General features: G+C 38.7%; 1 protein-coding gene across 3 annotated transcripts in view; it reads left to right on the top strand.

Moving 5' to 3' along the window:
* LOC126470210 (sulfide:quinone oxidoreductase, mitochondrial) overlaps window positions 1–16,216 on the top strand; it is an 89,224-nt gene extending 73,008 nt beyond the window's left edge. For 2 of the 3 annotated variants that reach the window (XM_050097888.1, XM_050097887.1), the window contains 2 exons: window positions 10,970–11,219; window positions 16,008–16,216. In XM_050097888.1, coding sequence (XP_049953845.1) covers window positions 10,970–11,219; window positions 16,008–16,059 — 302 coding nt within the window. In that variant the 3' untranslated portion in view covers window positions 16,060–16,216. The remainder of the gene's footprint in view (window positions 1–10,969; window positions 11,220–16,007) is intronic. The other variant, XM_050097889.1, reaches the window with a different exon arrangement.
* The last annotated feature ends 471 nt before the right edge of the window (window positions 16,217–16,687 follow it).

The raw sequence follows: 16,687 nt of genomic DNA, 5'->3' as shown, positions 1-16,687 counted from the left end.
CTTTAGCTTTTTTGCTGTATCCTTCTCCAGCACTGAATACACTGCTTCCGCATGTAAATGGTGCAATTTGCTTTTTCTTCGTTGGTTTTCTTTCTCTCTGTTTAATTTTTACTGTTAAATAACTGCAAGAACAGTCTGTCACAATACCCACATGAATCCGAACGTTGTATTCCAAAGCGAAAATTGTATTACCCCCTGAAAATATCTCTGTAAGCTCTTTCACTGCACTGTACTGTCGGACTATCGTCTTTAAAGAGTCGGCAAAGTTTAGAAATATTCAAATCGGATCTCAGGCAGAGCTTTTCATTCTTATGTCTTGAGTAGTGGCTTTCTTGTTTTGGTAGCTCCTCAGTGTGGTTTATCACGTCCTCCAAGCTGTCCTGCAGCTTATTTGGACGATTCACATGCTTACCAGTTCTGTCTTTCAACGGCACGCCACATTTCATCTTCCCTTGGAGCATTTGTACACGTCTAGCTTTAATGCTATATACCATTCACAACGTTTTTTGACATACCTGAATTTTTTCTGCTCCTCTTCTTAAAAAGTACGTGAAAGTACAGTGTCTGCGCGAAATGGTCTCCTCAGTTTCCCTACGTTTGATGTCTACTGTTTCAATGCGCGATGAAGCCAAATGTCTGGTTTGTGCATTATAATCTAAAGCGTAGAATTCCTGAAACAGCTGTCTGTTGTCCTCCATTTTTCGTGTTTTACAATGGTATCTACATTTGCAGGTAGCAATCTATAAAGAGAGCATGATGTAATTATAAGTATAGTTAACCACATTAATGTCAAAGGTAAAGGCTATGACAGCGCATTACAATATAATGTTTGCGAATGACGTATGGAATCTCCCATTTCACAGAAATATTGTGCTAGATTGGCATACAACGTTTATGCACCCACCTGTTCGGCAGGGATTTTCCCAGGTACTGGTTTGCTATTGTGGGCCAAATATGGTTGCCCCGAATTCCGTTTGTGTTTCTTCGCATTCCTCTTCCATTCACTATACTTAATTTTCCGTTTCCGGCGCCGGCCGAAGTGGCCGTGCGGCTCTAGGCGCTGCAGTCTGGAACCGCGAGACCGCTACGGTCGCAGGTTCGAATCCTGCCTCGGGCATGGATGTGTGTGATGTCCTTCGGTTAGTTAGGTTTATCTAGTTCTAAGATCTAGGGGACTAATGACCTCCGAAGTTGAGTTCCATAGTGCTCAGAGCCATTTGAACCGTTTCCGGCCCCTGTGTATATCTTCGCACATGCTCTGACTTAGTCATACAACGTTCCGGCTCCATGTTTACAATGTTTCTGCATCCGAGCGCCTCGCGATGAATAGGAAACAAACGAAAAATGGCGCGTAATGTACATGTTTGCCAACATAACTTCACACACACCTTACTCGTGGCACATACAACGTTTATACGTGACAAACCAGTTTTTGCCGGCAGGTATTCGTTGAGTCCTCCTCTCAGCTCTTTTTAAAGAGAGTGGAACCACAGTCTTATGTGGTGGAACTCTCCTTCACAGTCTCGACTTTTGAAATACTGCCTCTGGTGTGTATTTTATGTACCAGCTGTAACGTAATGTCACGACGTTAATTCGACGTTGAAGTGCCGTGCAGTGTGAATACTCAGGAATTCCTGTGACCGTGGACGCTCAAAAACGTGACGGTATCGTTCCTACAAGTGTGAATCCGCCTTTAACGTTTTACACGTTGATAGGACATACCCTGAGGTATCAAGGAATTTTAAATCAGGTAACGGAATGAAGTGAGGAGGGTAAAATTTGTTGGGTGAAACCAATGCTGAGGTAAGCAGTTTCAAATGGGTGTAGGTTGCAGTGTGTGTGGGATAGATTAGCATGAAGGGGTGCATCAAACCTGTCTTTGGACTGAATACTACTACTACTTTAAAATTGCTTTATAGTTGACGTCTGTCACTTGACGCTGCTACATTGGCTACCTTTCAGTTAAAAGCGACTCGTAAATGCGACGGATCAGTTCACAAGTGCAGAAATGCTGTTCATGTAACACAGAGGGCTGTTGGATGCTGGTGCCATCAGATATGGCGGGAACGCGACATGTTCTGTCCACTGATGATTTGAAACGACTAATGACTGAAATGCGGCAGATGAAGCGTTTTGTAGCCTTGAATTTACACTCATGCCCGAACCTAACCACAGCCTTGTGGTGTGCAATGTATCCGAGAAAACGGCGGTCAGCAACCTGCGACAAAACTATTAATTACGCTCGCTTTGCTGACGGCGATTAAAGTTGTCCTGTACGTGCAAACTTGAGACACAAAAAATTCAGTTTCAGCGCTAAAAACGAACAGTAACATCTCGCTTTTGCTACACGAGTTGACGCGATACCGACCGATGATCAGTCCTGGTTGGAACTCACTTACCATTTGTAGGCGACGCAGGTAGATTCCAAACTAAAAAAAGGATGACAAGAAGAAAAATAAGAGCAAGTGAATGTCATTACGATGATGAAAATGATACGACAGAAGATTAAAAATAGAAAAATATATTTGAACCTACAATTGAAAATAATAGTAATATTGATAAAGATTTTTAAAATGTAAAAATATATATTATTACCCGATGGCATTCGAACCCAGAACCTGCTGCGTCTCCAACACCAACTTTACCACAGTGCTGCAGAAGACCATGTATATTACATCATCATATTTTTTCATCTATAGAACCAGTTGCAACGATGATTTTTCTGCCTTGTTTCACGCCATGTCGTATTAAGTTCGTCTACAGTAAGCCGATCTCTGTGATGATGGTAATTGAATGTGAAGCCCAATCGAGTCTTGTGGGGAAGAATCCGTTTGTGTTTGGCTAAAGTGCGCGTCATTTATGTTGGCGGCCAAGTTTAGGTTCGTTCTGCGCATCTGACGTCACAAAACACAGTCAACCAATGAACAGAGAACGATGTTGCCACATCTCGACTGCAGTGCAGAGCATGGACGAGTGTCTTCAGTTTTAGAAAGGTTCAGTCATAAATAAAGTAATAGAACAAAAGCAATGTCTTGATAGCAGATATTCTTTTATAGAAAGTTTGGAAAAAGCATTCTTTATACCAATTGCTTCATATTCTATTGATTAATTAAACCAAACAAGCAATAAGACTCCTAATTCAGGCGATAGCAAGGAAAGCTGTTTGTATCCCTCTCACGAACTGCTTTTTCGCAATAAAGAACAGCGGTAATTGTTTATTTCCTATTGTACTTCGACGAAGCGTAAGTAATTCATAGTCATACCAACAGTGTTTGTCAGTATTTTGTGTGACGTTTTATAGTCCTCATGGTGTTATGTAGTCAGACGAGGTGCGTTAGCGTAACGGTTAAGGTGTTGCCGGCACGGTAGCTCAGCGTGTTCGGCCAGAGGGTTAGCTGCCCTCTGTAATAAAAAAAACTGAGTTAATGGATTAATGACGCACTGAAACGGGTGTCTTGCGACTTGCGCCCCGAGCAGATGCAACGAGCTACAACGAACAAAAACGAGATTTAAAAAAAAAAAGGGTGTTGGGCTGCTACGCGAAAGGTTATGAATTCAAACCTTTCGCGGTGCTTAATATTTTCGTTATTGAAAAACAATATCGAAGTGCCTTACTTCACGAATTATATTCATTTGAATGCAATATTTTGAAATTTCTAGTGCTTTGTCTCTTCATTAACCCTTTTGTTGCTGCAGACACGTGCTCCCCGCATTCCGCGCTATGCGCGATTTTGTCATCACTGCACTGCTCGCCTGTGCAGACACATGGTGTTCCCACTGCTCTGACGCACTTATCATTCGATTTCACAAAAACTATTTGGCCCAAAAATTTGATTTTTACACGTCTTCTTGGCTGATACCTTCCCCCCATAAATGACTTAATTTTGTTTCGACGTTCAACGCAGTTATTATGCAGCATTAAATGTAGTAAACCATTGCACGAAATTTTGAAGAGTTTGCAGAGGTAGAAAATCCATAGTGTATACTTTCCGTATGGTCGATTTTAGTTGCCACAATGTTGAGAATGAAATGTGGACAAGATACCTAAATTTCATATAAAATTTACTGTATAACAATATCTCATTTAATTTAAGTACGACATAGGTGTCGTATGTAATATTGAGAAATATTCAGTCTTTCGCGACTTTAATAAAAGTATTATTTACACCGGACGCGTTTGGCTTTATTTTAAAGCACTTCAATCAAGGAAAGGTATGGCACATACACAATGGTACTCATCTTCTCTTTCTTATTTTTGTTCCACAGTCGCAGTTTTACCATTGGTACTGAAATATATTCATCTTCTGCAACTGTATTAAGGGACTTGTTTAGACCAGACGTGTTTCTCTCTTTTGAAGCATCTTCAGTGGACAGTATTTTGTCTCGTCCATTGCCAAGTCACCTTTCGTAGTTTTGTGCTACAGTAACACAATATTCAACGTTTGTATTGGCAGATCAGTATTTTAGCAAATAAATGATGTTTGTGTGTGCCACACACAAAAATTATATTTGACATAGCTCGGAGCACTTCACTGAGAGACGGTATGTTTTTGTAAGTTTTGTTTAATGTATTTTGTCTACTTCCTTTTGATTGATTGAAGTGCTTTAAAATAAAGCCAAACGTGCTCAGTGTAAATAAAACTTTTGTTACAGTCGCGAAAGACGGAATATTTCTCCATATTACATACGACACCTATGTGGTACTTAAATGAGCTATTGTTATACGGTAAATTTTATATGAAATTTAGGTATCGTGTCCACATTTCATTCTCAACATTGTGGCAACTAAAATCGACCATACGGTAAGTATACTCTATGGACTTTTAGCTCTACAAAATTTCGTGCAATGGTTTACTATATTTAATGCTGCATAATAACTGCGTTGAACATCGAAACAAAATTAAGTCATTTATGGGGGGGAAGGTATCAGTCAAGAAGATGTGTAAAAATCTAATTTTTGGGCCAAATAGTTTTTGTGGAATCGATTGATAAGAGTGTCAAAGCAGTCGGAACACGATGTGTCTGCACAGGCGAGCAGTGCAGTGACAAAATCGCGCACAGCGCGGAATGCAGGGAGCACGTCTTTGTAGCAGCGAAAGGGTTAATGCGGCCGTGGTGGCTTTACTTCATGAACTGCGCGCTCCCCCCTACAAGTAAGCTTGCGAACTATGCTATACTATGGCGCTGCTTCTATTGGCGCGTGCGTCGTGTGCAACTGGCAACGCAGCAATCTCCCGCGTCTGGGCGGGTATGCGCGAGCCGCCAAGATAAAAGAATTGAACTATAGTAGAGAGTACGAAATGTGCATCGTTTAGTTGCCATCATTTTGTGTGTATTAATCATGTGTGATGAACGCGAAATAAAAGCCTGGACCCAGGATTCGGGATCCAGACACAACAAGAATAAACGGCAGACAAGCAATTGGAAAAGAATTAACCGTTTGTTGTGGCGATTTGGCAACGGCGAACAGCTTGAGCATGACGCCGAGCGCTCCGATTGGAGGAAGACACTCTCAACATCTGACTTGTCGAGTGATTTTAATCAGGCTATACTACTCCTTTGTACGGAATGTATATTGGCAGGAGACGAGTGAGCTTTATTATTATTGTTTATTATTATCATCATCATCATCATCAATAATTTTGTGGCCCGCACTGGACCACTAGAGTCAGTTATACAAAGATTCACACAAGTTTTTGTATTCAGTTATACAGTGATTATTATAGTTTCTTATCTAAAGGGTATTTTGTCCTTCTGTTTGCCCAATATTTCTTTATTCTTTTAGATATTTTCTTCCTTTCTTCATCTGAGATCAATCTTCCTGTAGCCCTTGTATTGATCTTTGTAGTCTGGTTTGTGTCTCTTGCAGTTTTTCTTTAATGTCATCTAATGTTGTTTGGAGTTCTCTTTATCGTTCTTAGTTTTTATGATCTATTTAATACTGCTTTTTCTATTCTACAGTTTTTCTATTATTCAATGAGAGGGCTTTACCATGTTTAAGAATAGCTTCAGTTATGAGGTTTGAAGTGTTTCACATTTTTTTGAGAGAAATCAGTTTCAAGTGGTTCTTATTTGCTAAACACATTTCACTAATGAGTACTATCGGAAATTCAGAAGCGTCCGATCCCACCCGACTGCTTTGACCCCATGACATCACAAATATGGCGGAAACGACCATAAACCACGATTCCAATATGGCGCATATAAAGTCGTTAAGTACATATTATAAACACGAAAACACATCGAAAAACAAACACCACACGTTTCACAAAAAGGCTAATGACACTAACGGGGCAAGCGCGGGAAATTGGGGGTTTTTGGGTGGGGACATACCAAATATAAACAAATTTAGACACCCACCCCCATACAAAACAACGCCAAACGACGAAAAAAACCGACAACACAAAACTCCGCAAATTCCACTAAACATAATATCATCTGGAATCGGACACTTCCCTTGACCTATATAGCTCAACAGCAGCTCCTGATCCCATAAATTGGGATCGAAAACTTCCCCTGACCTATATAGCTCAACAGCAGCTCCAGATCCCATAAATTAGGATTGAAAACTTCCCCTGACCTATATAGCTCAACAGCAATTCGCGATCCCATAAATTGGGATCGAACATTTCCCAAACAGCTGTAAAAACTTTATCAGCTTCAACGCGGTATTTCTCATAATTGCTCGCAGACGCACGCTATTAATTTTATCCTTCATATGCATTCCTGAACAGAAACAACAACCGATTAATTTACTTAAATTACCACACGACCTACAGCGAACAACACTAAATTAACCTCCACACAAAACCACTAAATCATTAACTCACTGAAACGAATTCCACTACAAACACAGCCAACACTTGAACAATTCTGTATAATGAGCAACACCAAACTGAGCCCATTACACCACACAAACGAAAGCCCTGAACATACCACAAGAGGACGACATCTACAAACACGCCACACTCACAAACCAAACTCCGCTCATGACGTCACACACCACAACACCCTTACGTCACGGGTCAAAGACGACGGGTGGGATCGGACACTTCTGTCGACCCGCTTATTATTTCACTCACAACTCAGTTTCAAGTATCACTTTAAAAAGTCTTATTACCTATGTCATAAGGTAATTGCAAGAAATAGGGCTAAAGGTAGTTTGTACAGTTTGTGAGCAGGGTGCAATCAACCAGAGAGCACTGAAGAAGCTCTACTGTGAGAAATCTACTGAGTCCAGTCCATTTCATTTTGTAGTCAGAGATGAACCTATTGCAGTCATTTATGATGTCCCACATCTATTAAAAAATACTAGAAATGCTCTGCTAGGAAATAAAATACAGTTTGGGCTTAATAAAGAGGCCAGTTTTGAATATATTCACAGGGCTTTTCTTCTGGATCAGCAGAAGATGTTTAAGACATTGCCAAAACTACATAGGAATCATTTTGAATTAAAGGATTCTTTTACTAAAATGAAAGTCAAGGTATCTGCAGCCCAGTTTAGTCATACAGTTGCTGCAGTTACTGAAACTTATGTGGCATTTAATATCTTACCTGCTGAGGCAATATACACTGCAGAATTTGTTGACAAGATGGATTGTTTATTTGATTCACTGAACAGTTCCTATTGTTATTCACAAGATGGCAAGTCTTACAAGTATGTCCTCTCTGCAGAGTCCCCACATATTGAAATGTGGTACAGTCTGTTAAGGGAAATGGAAAATTGGAAAGTGTTGGAGCTAAGCACGGGGAGAGATAAGACAAATATGTTCAGTTTCATAAGTTGATGGCAAACTACAATAAGATCACTGATATTCATTTGGAACAGATTAAAAAAAATGGCTTTAATTTTTTAAGCATGAGGGCTTTCAATCAAGATCCAGTGGAGAATGTATTTTGATGTGTGAGGCAGCATGGTGTTGGAAACACCAACCCAACTTGCTTTCAGTTCAAAGCAGCATTGAAAACAGTTATAGTCAATAACATGTCCTTACCTACAAAGTCACTAGGTAATTGTGAGGATGATAGATGCATGCCATTAAGCAATTTAAGGCAGCTAGTGATGAAAACTTTCTTGACTCCACAACACACCATTCCATTATAGATCAAAATGCTTTATATTGTGCCCTTGCTGATAATGAAGCTGCTGCTGGTAGTGGTGGGGCTGATGTAAGAAATGACAGACAAGCACTAGCATATGTAGCTGGTTACATTCTACGAAAGATGGGTGTAACACCTTGGAAACCAACTGTAGTGATTGTAAAACAACTCTGTTCTCACCAACACCCACAGAGCATCGTTTATTTACTAGTTTCAAAGAATATGATGCTTTAAACCCAAAATTATTGTATGACAGCTTACTGTGATTTGTAGCAAATGTTCATAGTCAGTTGTATGCATTCTTAGATAAATTTGGACACCAGCAACAATTGGAGAATACATTCTATTCACTGTTTCCAGAGGAAATAACATTTTGCAAGGCCCATTTTTCTGAACAGTATATTTTAAGACAATGTGTACCTCTATTGATTTACACGTATATGAAGGAATGGAAACACACCATCAGTAATAAAAGACTTGATATTGTTCAAGACAAATTCAGTAAACGGTTTAAAGCTTTATAACAGTTAAAAGAAAATTTTTCTTGTGTGCTTGAGAAATAAAAAGTGAGTTTTGTTTTCATTTCACTGTTTTTATCCACCTTTCCTGCTTTTGGTACTTAGTATTCATGTTTTCTTTTTTGTGTTGAAGCATTTACAGTAGGCCTAGTAAGATGCAGGAACCTTTTTAAGAAATTAATGGTCAGTAGTGCAAGTTTACTGGGCAGTTACTCAGAACTTACAGTTCTGAAACATAGTTGCAACAAATTTTAGAGTTCTTCATTAATAATACTGTGATAAATACCACTTTAACTGCTGCTTATTCTCTTAATAATAGGCTTTTTTTCTCCATTGATCCAGCAGCTTGTATGACGTAAAAATTATGGCATTATTGGGGAATATTTGTAGTTCAGTTTAGCCGCTACAATGTTATTTTTCTTTCGCTTCAATTATTTACACTACAAGCTTGTTTCGACTTACTCTCAGTTTCAAGTGTTGCATCTAGTTCTTATGACCCATAAAACATGCTGGAGCTTTTACATAACAATATAATCATGTCAATTTAAAAGTCTATTTTTGACGTTTGCGCCTGTCAGTCGCTGCTCCTACTATGTTCTCTTGTCTGTCAGACGCAAACGTCAAAAATAGACTGCAAATATAACTGAATAAGTTTCTCTTTGCTGTAGTAAAGTGTGCTATAGCTGTGTTTCAATTATTTTAATACGGAAGCGTCCGATCCCGCCCGTCTGCTTTGACCCATGACGTCACAAAAATGGCAGAAACGACCATAAACCACGATTCCAATATGGCGCGTATAAAGTCGGTACGTACACATTATGAGGACGAAAATACATCGAAAAACAAACACACTTTCCACAGAAAGCCTAATGACACTAACGGGACAAGCGTGGGAAATGGGGTGTTTTTGGATGGGGGCAAACTAAATATAAACAAATTTAGACACCCACCCCAATACAAAACCACACAAAACAACGAAAAAAACCGACATCACAAATCTCCCCAAACACCACTAAAACCTATATAGCTCAACAGCAGCTCCCGATCCCATAAATTAGGATCAAACACTTCCCTTCGCCTATATAGCTCACAAACATCTCCTGATACCAATATCAACATACACAGCCACACATTGTAATCGAACACTTCCCTTGACCTGCGCACTGTTAATTTTATCCGTCATATCCATTCCTGAACAAAAACAACAACCAATTAATTTTACTAAAATTACCACACGATGTACAGCGAACAACACTAAATTAACCTTCACACAAAATCGTTAACTCACTGAAATGAATTCCACTACAAACACAGCCGACACTCAAACAATTCTGGATAATGAGCAAAAGCAAACTGAGCCCATTACATCACACCAAATGAAAACCCAGAACATACCACCAGAGAGCACAACAAACCACAACACGACGACATCTACAAACACGCCACACTCACAAACCAAACTCCGCGCCGTCATGATGTCACACACAACACCCTTACGTCACGGGTCAAAGCCGACGTGTGAGATCGGACGCTTCTGTGACCCGTACTATCTACTGTCAAGCATCTGTTAAATGTCACTATTCCTGGCATGTGTCTTAAGGCAACAGTCACCATATGTAATGGGCAGTGCCAACAGTACTCTTAGAGGTTCCTTAAGCTGATAGTGTTAGCCATAAGATGATAACATTAGACACTGATTAGTGCTACCCTTTGTACATTGCTCAGAAATCCAGGACGACACACTGGAATCTGACATTTATACAAAGCAAATGCACTTCAGTATTCACAATTAGACAAAAATGTAATCATCTGAATACAAACTCAACTGACGGCTACTTTAGAAAAGTGGTGTGTTTCCAGAATGAATATCTTAGTCTGCAGGGGAGTGTGTGCTGTTTTGGAACTACCTGACAAATTAAAACTGTGTGCCAGACTGAGATCCGATTCGAGATCCTTGTCTTTTGTGAACAGTATCTTCCTGAATTTTTCTCATGAAAAGGTTTGGGGTTCAGGTCCTGGTGTGGCACACAGTGTTAATCTTTTTGGGGGATTCATGAGGCATGTGTGCTGTTCGTTATAAACAATTATAGTAAAATATTGAGAAAGAGAACTGAGATGTTATATGAAATAGACTGCATTTAGGGCAAAAAAACTATCAAAATTTATTGTGTTATGATTTTTAATAATACAGTTCAAGAATTTATGGATGGAAATTTGGAAATCATGTTTCTCACACCTTATTCTTAAATATAGTTGGGAATAATGGGTGATGGTGGGATCAAGTTAATTCTGCTGCAAACACACATCACTTTGTCATTTCAGAATCAGTTAGTGTGTTTTCCTACTTGCAGCTGCACAGACAGGAGTGTTGTATAAAAACTTGAAACAAGTTATGGAAGGAAATAAATCAAAATTAGCGGAGTATGATGGGTATACATCATGTCCTCTTGTTACTGGCCAAAGAAAATGTATCCTGGCAGAATTTGATTATGATCGCAATCCGTTGGAGACCTTTCCAGTTGACCAAGGAAAAGAAAGGATGTTGTTCTACTGGATGAAAGCGCATGTGTTGCCTCCTGTTTATTGGAGCATGATGCTGAGGTAAGCGTATTTTTCAGTTGGTGAGAAACTGATTTGTATCTTAAACTCTCTCTCTCTCTCTCTCTCTCTCTCTCTCTCTCTCTCTCTCTCTCTCTCTCTGTCTGTGTGTGTGTGTGTGTGTGTGTGTGTGTGTGTGTGTGTGTGTGTCATCTGCAGAAAGTATTGCTCCCACTTTTCTCATCATGGTGACAGAAGAAAATATTCTGTAACTTTGAACTGAAACTTTTAGTAAAGCTTGCATATGAGTCAGATGCTTTACCTTTTCTTTCTGCATATTTTTTACTAACTGCCCAGCAGCAGATTTTCTATTTGTTGCTGCACAAATACAGGTCAAAACAGGTGTCATATGAAATTGGGGGAGGATTTCTATGCTTATTCCATAAGGTTTTAGGATTGCAACCAGATGACATCAACATCTTATACTCAATACACCAGGAAAACTTCAGGAATAATGATACCTATGGTATTTATGTACCACTGTTAGTCAAATTTTTACTCATAATTCCTGTGACATGTTATGGCAGCACATTATCTTCATATAAAGAAGATGAATAAAACAGTTACTTTATCCCCCACCCAGTCCAACACCATCTCTTCCGAAGTATATTAACTGTTCTTACAACACATCCTTCGATAATGCAATCCTCCTATTCTCAATCTCCACAAACTTATGTCCCACACATATCTTGACACCTGTCCACGTTGACCCATTAATCTATAATCACACTTTCCTCCCTCCACCCTGCAGTTTCCCTCTTCCTCTGTCTCCCCCCCCCCCCCCCCCCCTCCATTTTATCATATATCACAAGCAATTCCCCTGCCAGCATCACAAAATGCTCATCAGTGCCACATTACTATCCGCTTTCCTTGCTGCTTCTCTCCCCCATCATTTTCTTCACCTCTTATCTTTCCACCCAACACCACTCCTCAATGCTGGGACAGTGGTAGGGATTATAACTGCTAGATCAATTATACTTCTATGAACATGCGGGGCTATAGCCATCCTGGAGCTGCTGTATATTGTTATTTAAACATATTTACTGTTGGTGCAAATGGAAAATACTTAACAGTAAGATCAGCATTTAATGTCTCAGCTGTGACACAGTCATCAGAAAATGAGCACAAGCTCAGATAGAATAAGGAAAGGAAAACAAATAAGCCATGTCAAAAAGGGGAGGGAGGGGGGGGGAGAGAGAGAGAGAGAGAGAGAGAGAGAGAGAGAGAGAGAGCGAGCGAGCGAGCGAGCTTAACTTACCTTTCACATGTGCATTGTTTGTGGGAATCCATAGACAGACAGACAGAGACTGAGTAATTTACTGTGTGTTAAAGAAATGATAGGCACATGGGAATTGTGTTTGGAAGGGCATGAGAAAGGAGAAATTTGATTAAGGATTCAAAGAGGCAACAGAATTTTTGAACAGTGCAGATACTATTTGAGAAGTATTGTGTGTCAGTCACTGCACTGCATTGAATCAAGTAGTAACAAATTCAAACAAAAAATACAACATTTTACTCAAAGTGTGTGTTTGACTTTTTTGTAGAATTTCTCTATACTGTATGTATTTGTTTTAAAATGTGGTTAGGCTACTGTTCATTTTAAAAAGCAGCAGCATAAATTAGTCTTACATTCAGTAATATTATTTTTCATTGTGGTATCAAATAAGAGCTAATTACTGTTTCAATGTGCTTTGGTTATTATTATTATTATTATTATTATATTATTATTACTACTACTTTATGCTCCTTTGCAAGTTACTTTTTTGCAGTGTAGCAACAGTCCTGTGGTTCACACCACTCTCTGAAATGAAGATTCATTTTCATACCTATGTCTGTCTATGCGATTGTATATTGTGGTGAAAAAACATAGCAATGAAGCTGAGCCCTGAAATGAATACTGTGTCTTTTCTTTACATTCATTTAAATGTAAAACATAAAGATATTAATTGTGCTTGAATGTGAGCAGAATCAAAGTATGAGGACTTCGGAAAATAGGCAAGAATCGGCTCATTTGACCCCCTGTCAAAACGTAACTGAAGATTAAACATTGATTATAATGCTGTGTCAAGGGAGTAACAGTTACATCTCTAATGCTATTCCACCAGTTATAAAATTTTGTGGTGACATCAGGGGAAAAGAAAATATGGGTGATATGGAATGCTACAGTACGGCTGGATGCAATACTTGTGTTTAAGTTGCCTTATAGAGGAAGTTCACAGCATTGCACTACAGCTTTAGTTATGGATTGTTTTTGAAGATGAGATGAGATGATCTGATGCATCTGGATTGAATATTGCTGAGAAGCAAACTTCGATGGCTGTATGTGCCCTGAATATCACCAGCCACATCAATAATATACAGTATAAGAAGTCATTTCTATTGTAATATTTTTTTTCTTGTCGTACATTAAGAAGGGAGATGTAGTAAATGTGAGATTTATGAGAAAATTGCATGAAAGAAATTCCATGTTTGACAATGACAATCTTTTACAGCAAAAATAATTTCAAGGAAGTAGCAGGAGATAATATTGTTGCTAACAAACAAGCACAGAAAATCATTGTCATACGTAGCACAAGGCAGTAATATCATCCTGGTATAGTAGTTCGTAGTTTAGTCACAGTTCAAATATTGGGCTAAAAATCAAAATAAATAAAAGGTGTTATGTTTTATGCCAAACTTGAAAACATTAATAGGTATTTATTGAGTTGGTGTATAAGTTTGTAGTGTTTTTCCACAAGTTAAATAAACACAACAGATACATATAACAGAGACTTGCTTCATTAATAATATGTGATCCTTCAATATTTACAACAGTCTGCCAATGGTGGAGTAACTTCTCGATTCCGTAACTGTTGAAATCATGAGGGTTTTGAGATGATGAACTCGTCTAGTCGTGTTCGGAGTGCATTTTCGTACAGAGAGGAAGTTTCTCGAAGGTTGTTCAATAGTGTGGAAAAAGGGAAAATCTGAGGGCACAAGAGCAGGTGAACAAGGTGGATGTTCAATGACTTCTCACCCCAACTCCTGTACAGTGTTTTTTATCAGTCTAATAGAATGTGGGTGGGCATTATTGTAGAGTAGCAGTCTTCTTGATAGTTGTTCTTGGGTTGCATCTGCAAGGCTTCAGCTGTGAGGGTTACATTTTGGGGAAAGCAATTTGTAGTACATCATACCATCACTGTTCCTCCAGAAGCATAATATTACCTTTTGTGGATGCGCGCAGGTCTTTGCACAGAGTGTTGCTGCTTTCTTTGCGCTCGACCATTCCTTTCTTTTCCTTATGTTAGCATAGACACCATTTCTTGTCACCAGTAATGATACAGGGTAGGAATGGTCAGTGTTGTTCACAAGCCAGTTGAGATGCAAATCCACTGATTTTTGTAATATATTATTGAACCTTCTCCATTGCATGCAAATGTCACACAATGGTGGAATCATCACAGTTTATCACATTTGTCAGTTCTCGAGTACACTGATGTGGATCATTGTGGAGTAATGCGTTTAAACGATCTCCATCAAATCCCAAAGGTCTCCCTGAGTGTGAAGTCACTAATTTCAAAACAATCTTTCTTAAAATGAGAAAACCATTTTCTTGCTATGCTGTGTCCAACAGAACAATACCCGTACGTGGTGCAAATTTTCTGGCTGCCTCAGCTTCTGTCACCTCTCGTTGAACTTGAACAGAAGAGGTCATAAATAAGAGGTCATAAATATTCAGATTACTCCACTTGGCACTCCATTTTCTAGTGCCCACAGCTCCACTAACTAGCTCCAATGACAATATGTAACTCAACAGCAATAGTGAACTAGAAATAAAAAATGACAATAGAAAAATAAACCCATAGTAAACGAAATATCAGCAAAAAAAAAAAAAAAAAAAAAAAAGAAACGCCACCTACAAACGTATGCACAAACCTAATAGTTGGTTCTGCAAGGATCACCCAGAACTTAAGTTTGCCTTTACCCTTTTTTTAAAAAAAAAGTTACATGAAAAACTTTGTTTGCAGCAGGTACAGCAGTGTTTGAACTATTTTTTTGGCGGAGTTACCACCAGAATTGATACACTTGTCGTACTGTAGAAGTCGGCTGCCTGGGAATGGACCCAGCTTCTGACAGTCATCTTCAGCTGTTCATTATTTTGAAAATGATGACTGGAGGACAGGGATATCTTGAGGTGCAAGAGAATATGGACGCTGCTGGGAGCTAATTCAGGACTGTATTGTGACTGATCAGACAGCTCCCAGATGAACTCCTAAGAACAGTTTTTGTGAGCCAATCCATACATAATACTGGCACTGAGCATGCCACACCTCTTGTTTTGAATGCTCTGTCACAATATCCACAGCAGTGGTCAGTATTCCCTGATTCACCTCTGGGTTGGAAGTCAATGAGCAGAACACCCTTCATGTTCTAGGACACCAATGCCATTCTCATGAGGCAGACTTATACAATACAGGAATACAAAAGTCGCATTTGGGCAGTTCAGAATTGTATTAGAGAAATTTACCCTGAAGAGTGAAATTTGTAAATGGTTGCCATGGAATAATGCTTGGATTGCTGTTTGCTAAAATTTTATTTTGAATTGTGCTTTACAGCACAATGTGTTCATGAATGTCAGTGTAGTCTCTTAAACTGAGAGAAGTGGAAGCTGTTCTATGTTTTATTGCCATAGATAACATATATCTTATAAACATGTTTATTTTCCACCCTTTCTTCAAAGTTGTGCAAATATTACTGCATGAATTAAATTGCTGATAAGATAAATCATAAAATGTTATAACTTTTTTCCAGGGGTTATTGGCATGGACCAGCATTACTGAGAAAGATTCTGCACTTGGGCTGAAAGGTTATTTACAAAGTCTCCCTTGATTTTTTAATGGTGGTGAAATGAAACCTACTTACGTATAACTTAACAAGTGTTTCTAAGCATGTAAATAGTGTACATAAACAAATGAGAAATATTTTAAATATGGAGAAATAAAATAAATTTATATTATTCATTATTTGTTTCAAATTGAGAATCAAAGTATAACAATAACCAGTGTTGAAATACAAACTCAGTTAACTCTCCTGTCTGCACCTACAACGATGCATTATTTTTATTCCAACAAAGAAAGCATGTAAAGTCTGTAAAAATTCAAAAAATGTATTGCACTTCTGTTAGATCTTAAGTTTCCCAGCATATGATTATTTTGAAATTTTCAGCCAGGTAGCATCATCCAAGTAGTGTGTTTAATATTGTCACAAACCCTGCCCCCTCGAAAAAAGAAGGAAATCTAACTTTGGTTTCTTTATATATCTTGTGTTTCTATTGGACTTCAATAGATTCGGCTACATTTGGTGGAGCTGTTCTTTACGTACTTAAAATTTTTGTACATACATATTTGCCAGATACCTACACCAAAGTCAGATGGTGCAGGAAAACATTCTCTCCCAGCAGAATCTCAACTATACTGGTACATAGAAATTTT

Source organism: Schistocerca serialis, chromosome 3 (genome assembly GCF_023864345.2).
Source record: "Schistocerca serialis cubense isolate TAMUIC-IGC-003099 chromosome 3, iqSchSeri2.2, whole genome shotgun sequence".
NCBI lineage: Eukaryota > Metazoa > Arthropoda > Insecta > Orthoptera > Acrididae > Schistocerca > Schistocerca serialis.
Note: the sequence above shows the minus strand (reverse complement) of the source record. Positions and strands in the feature narration are given on the sequence as shown.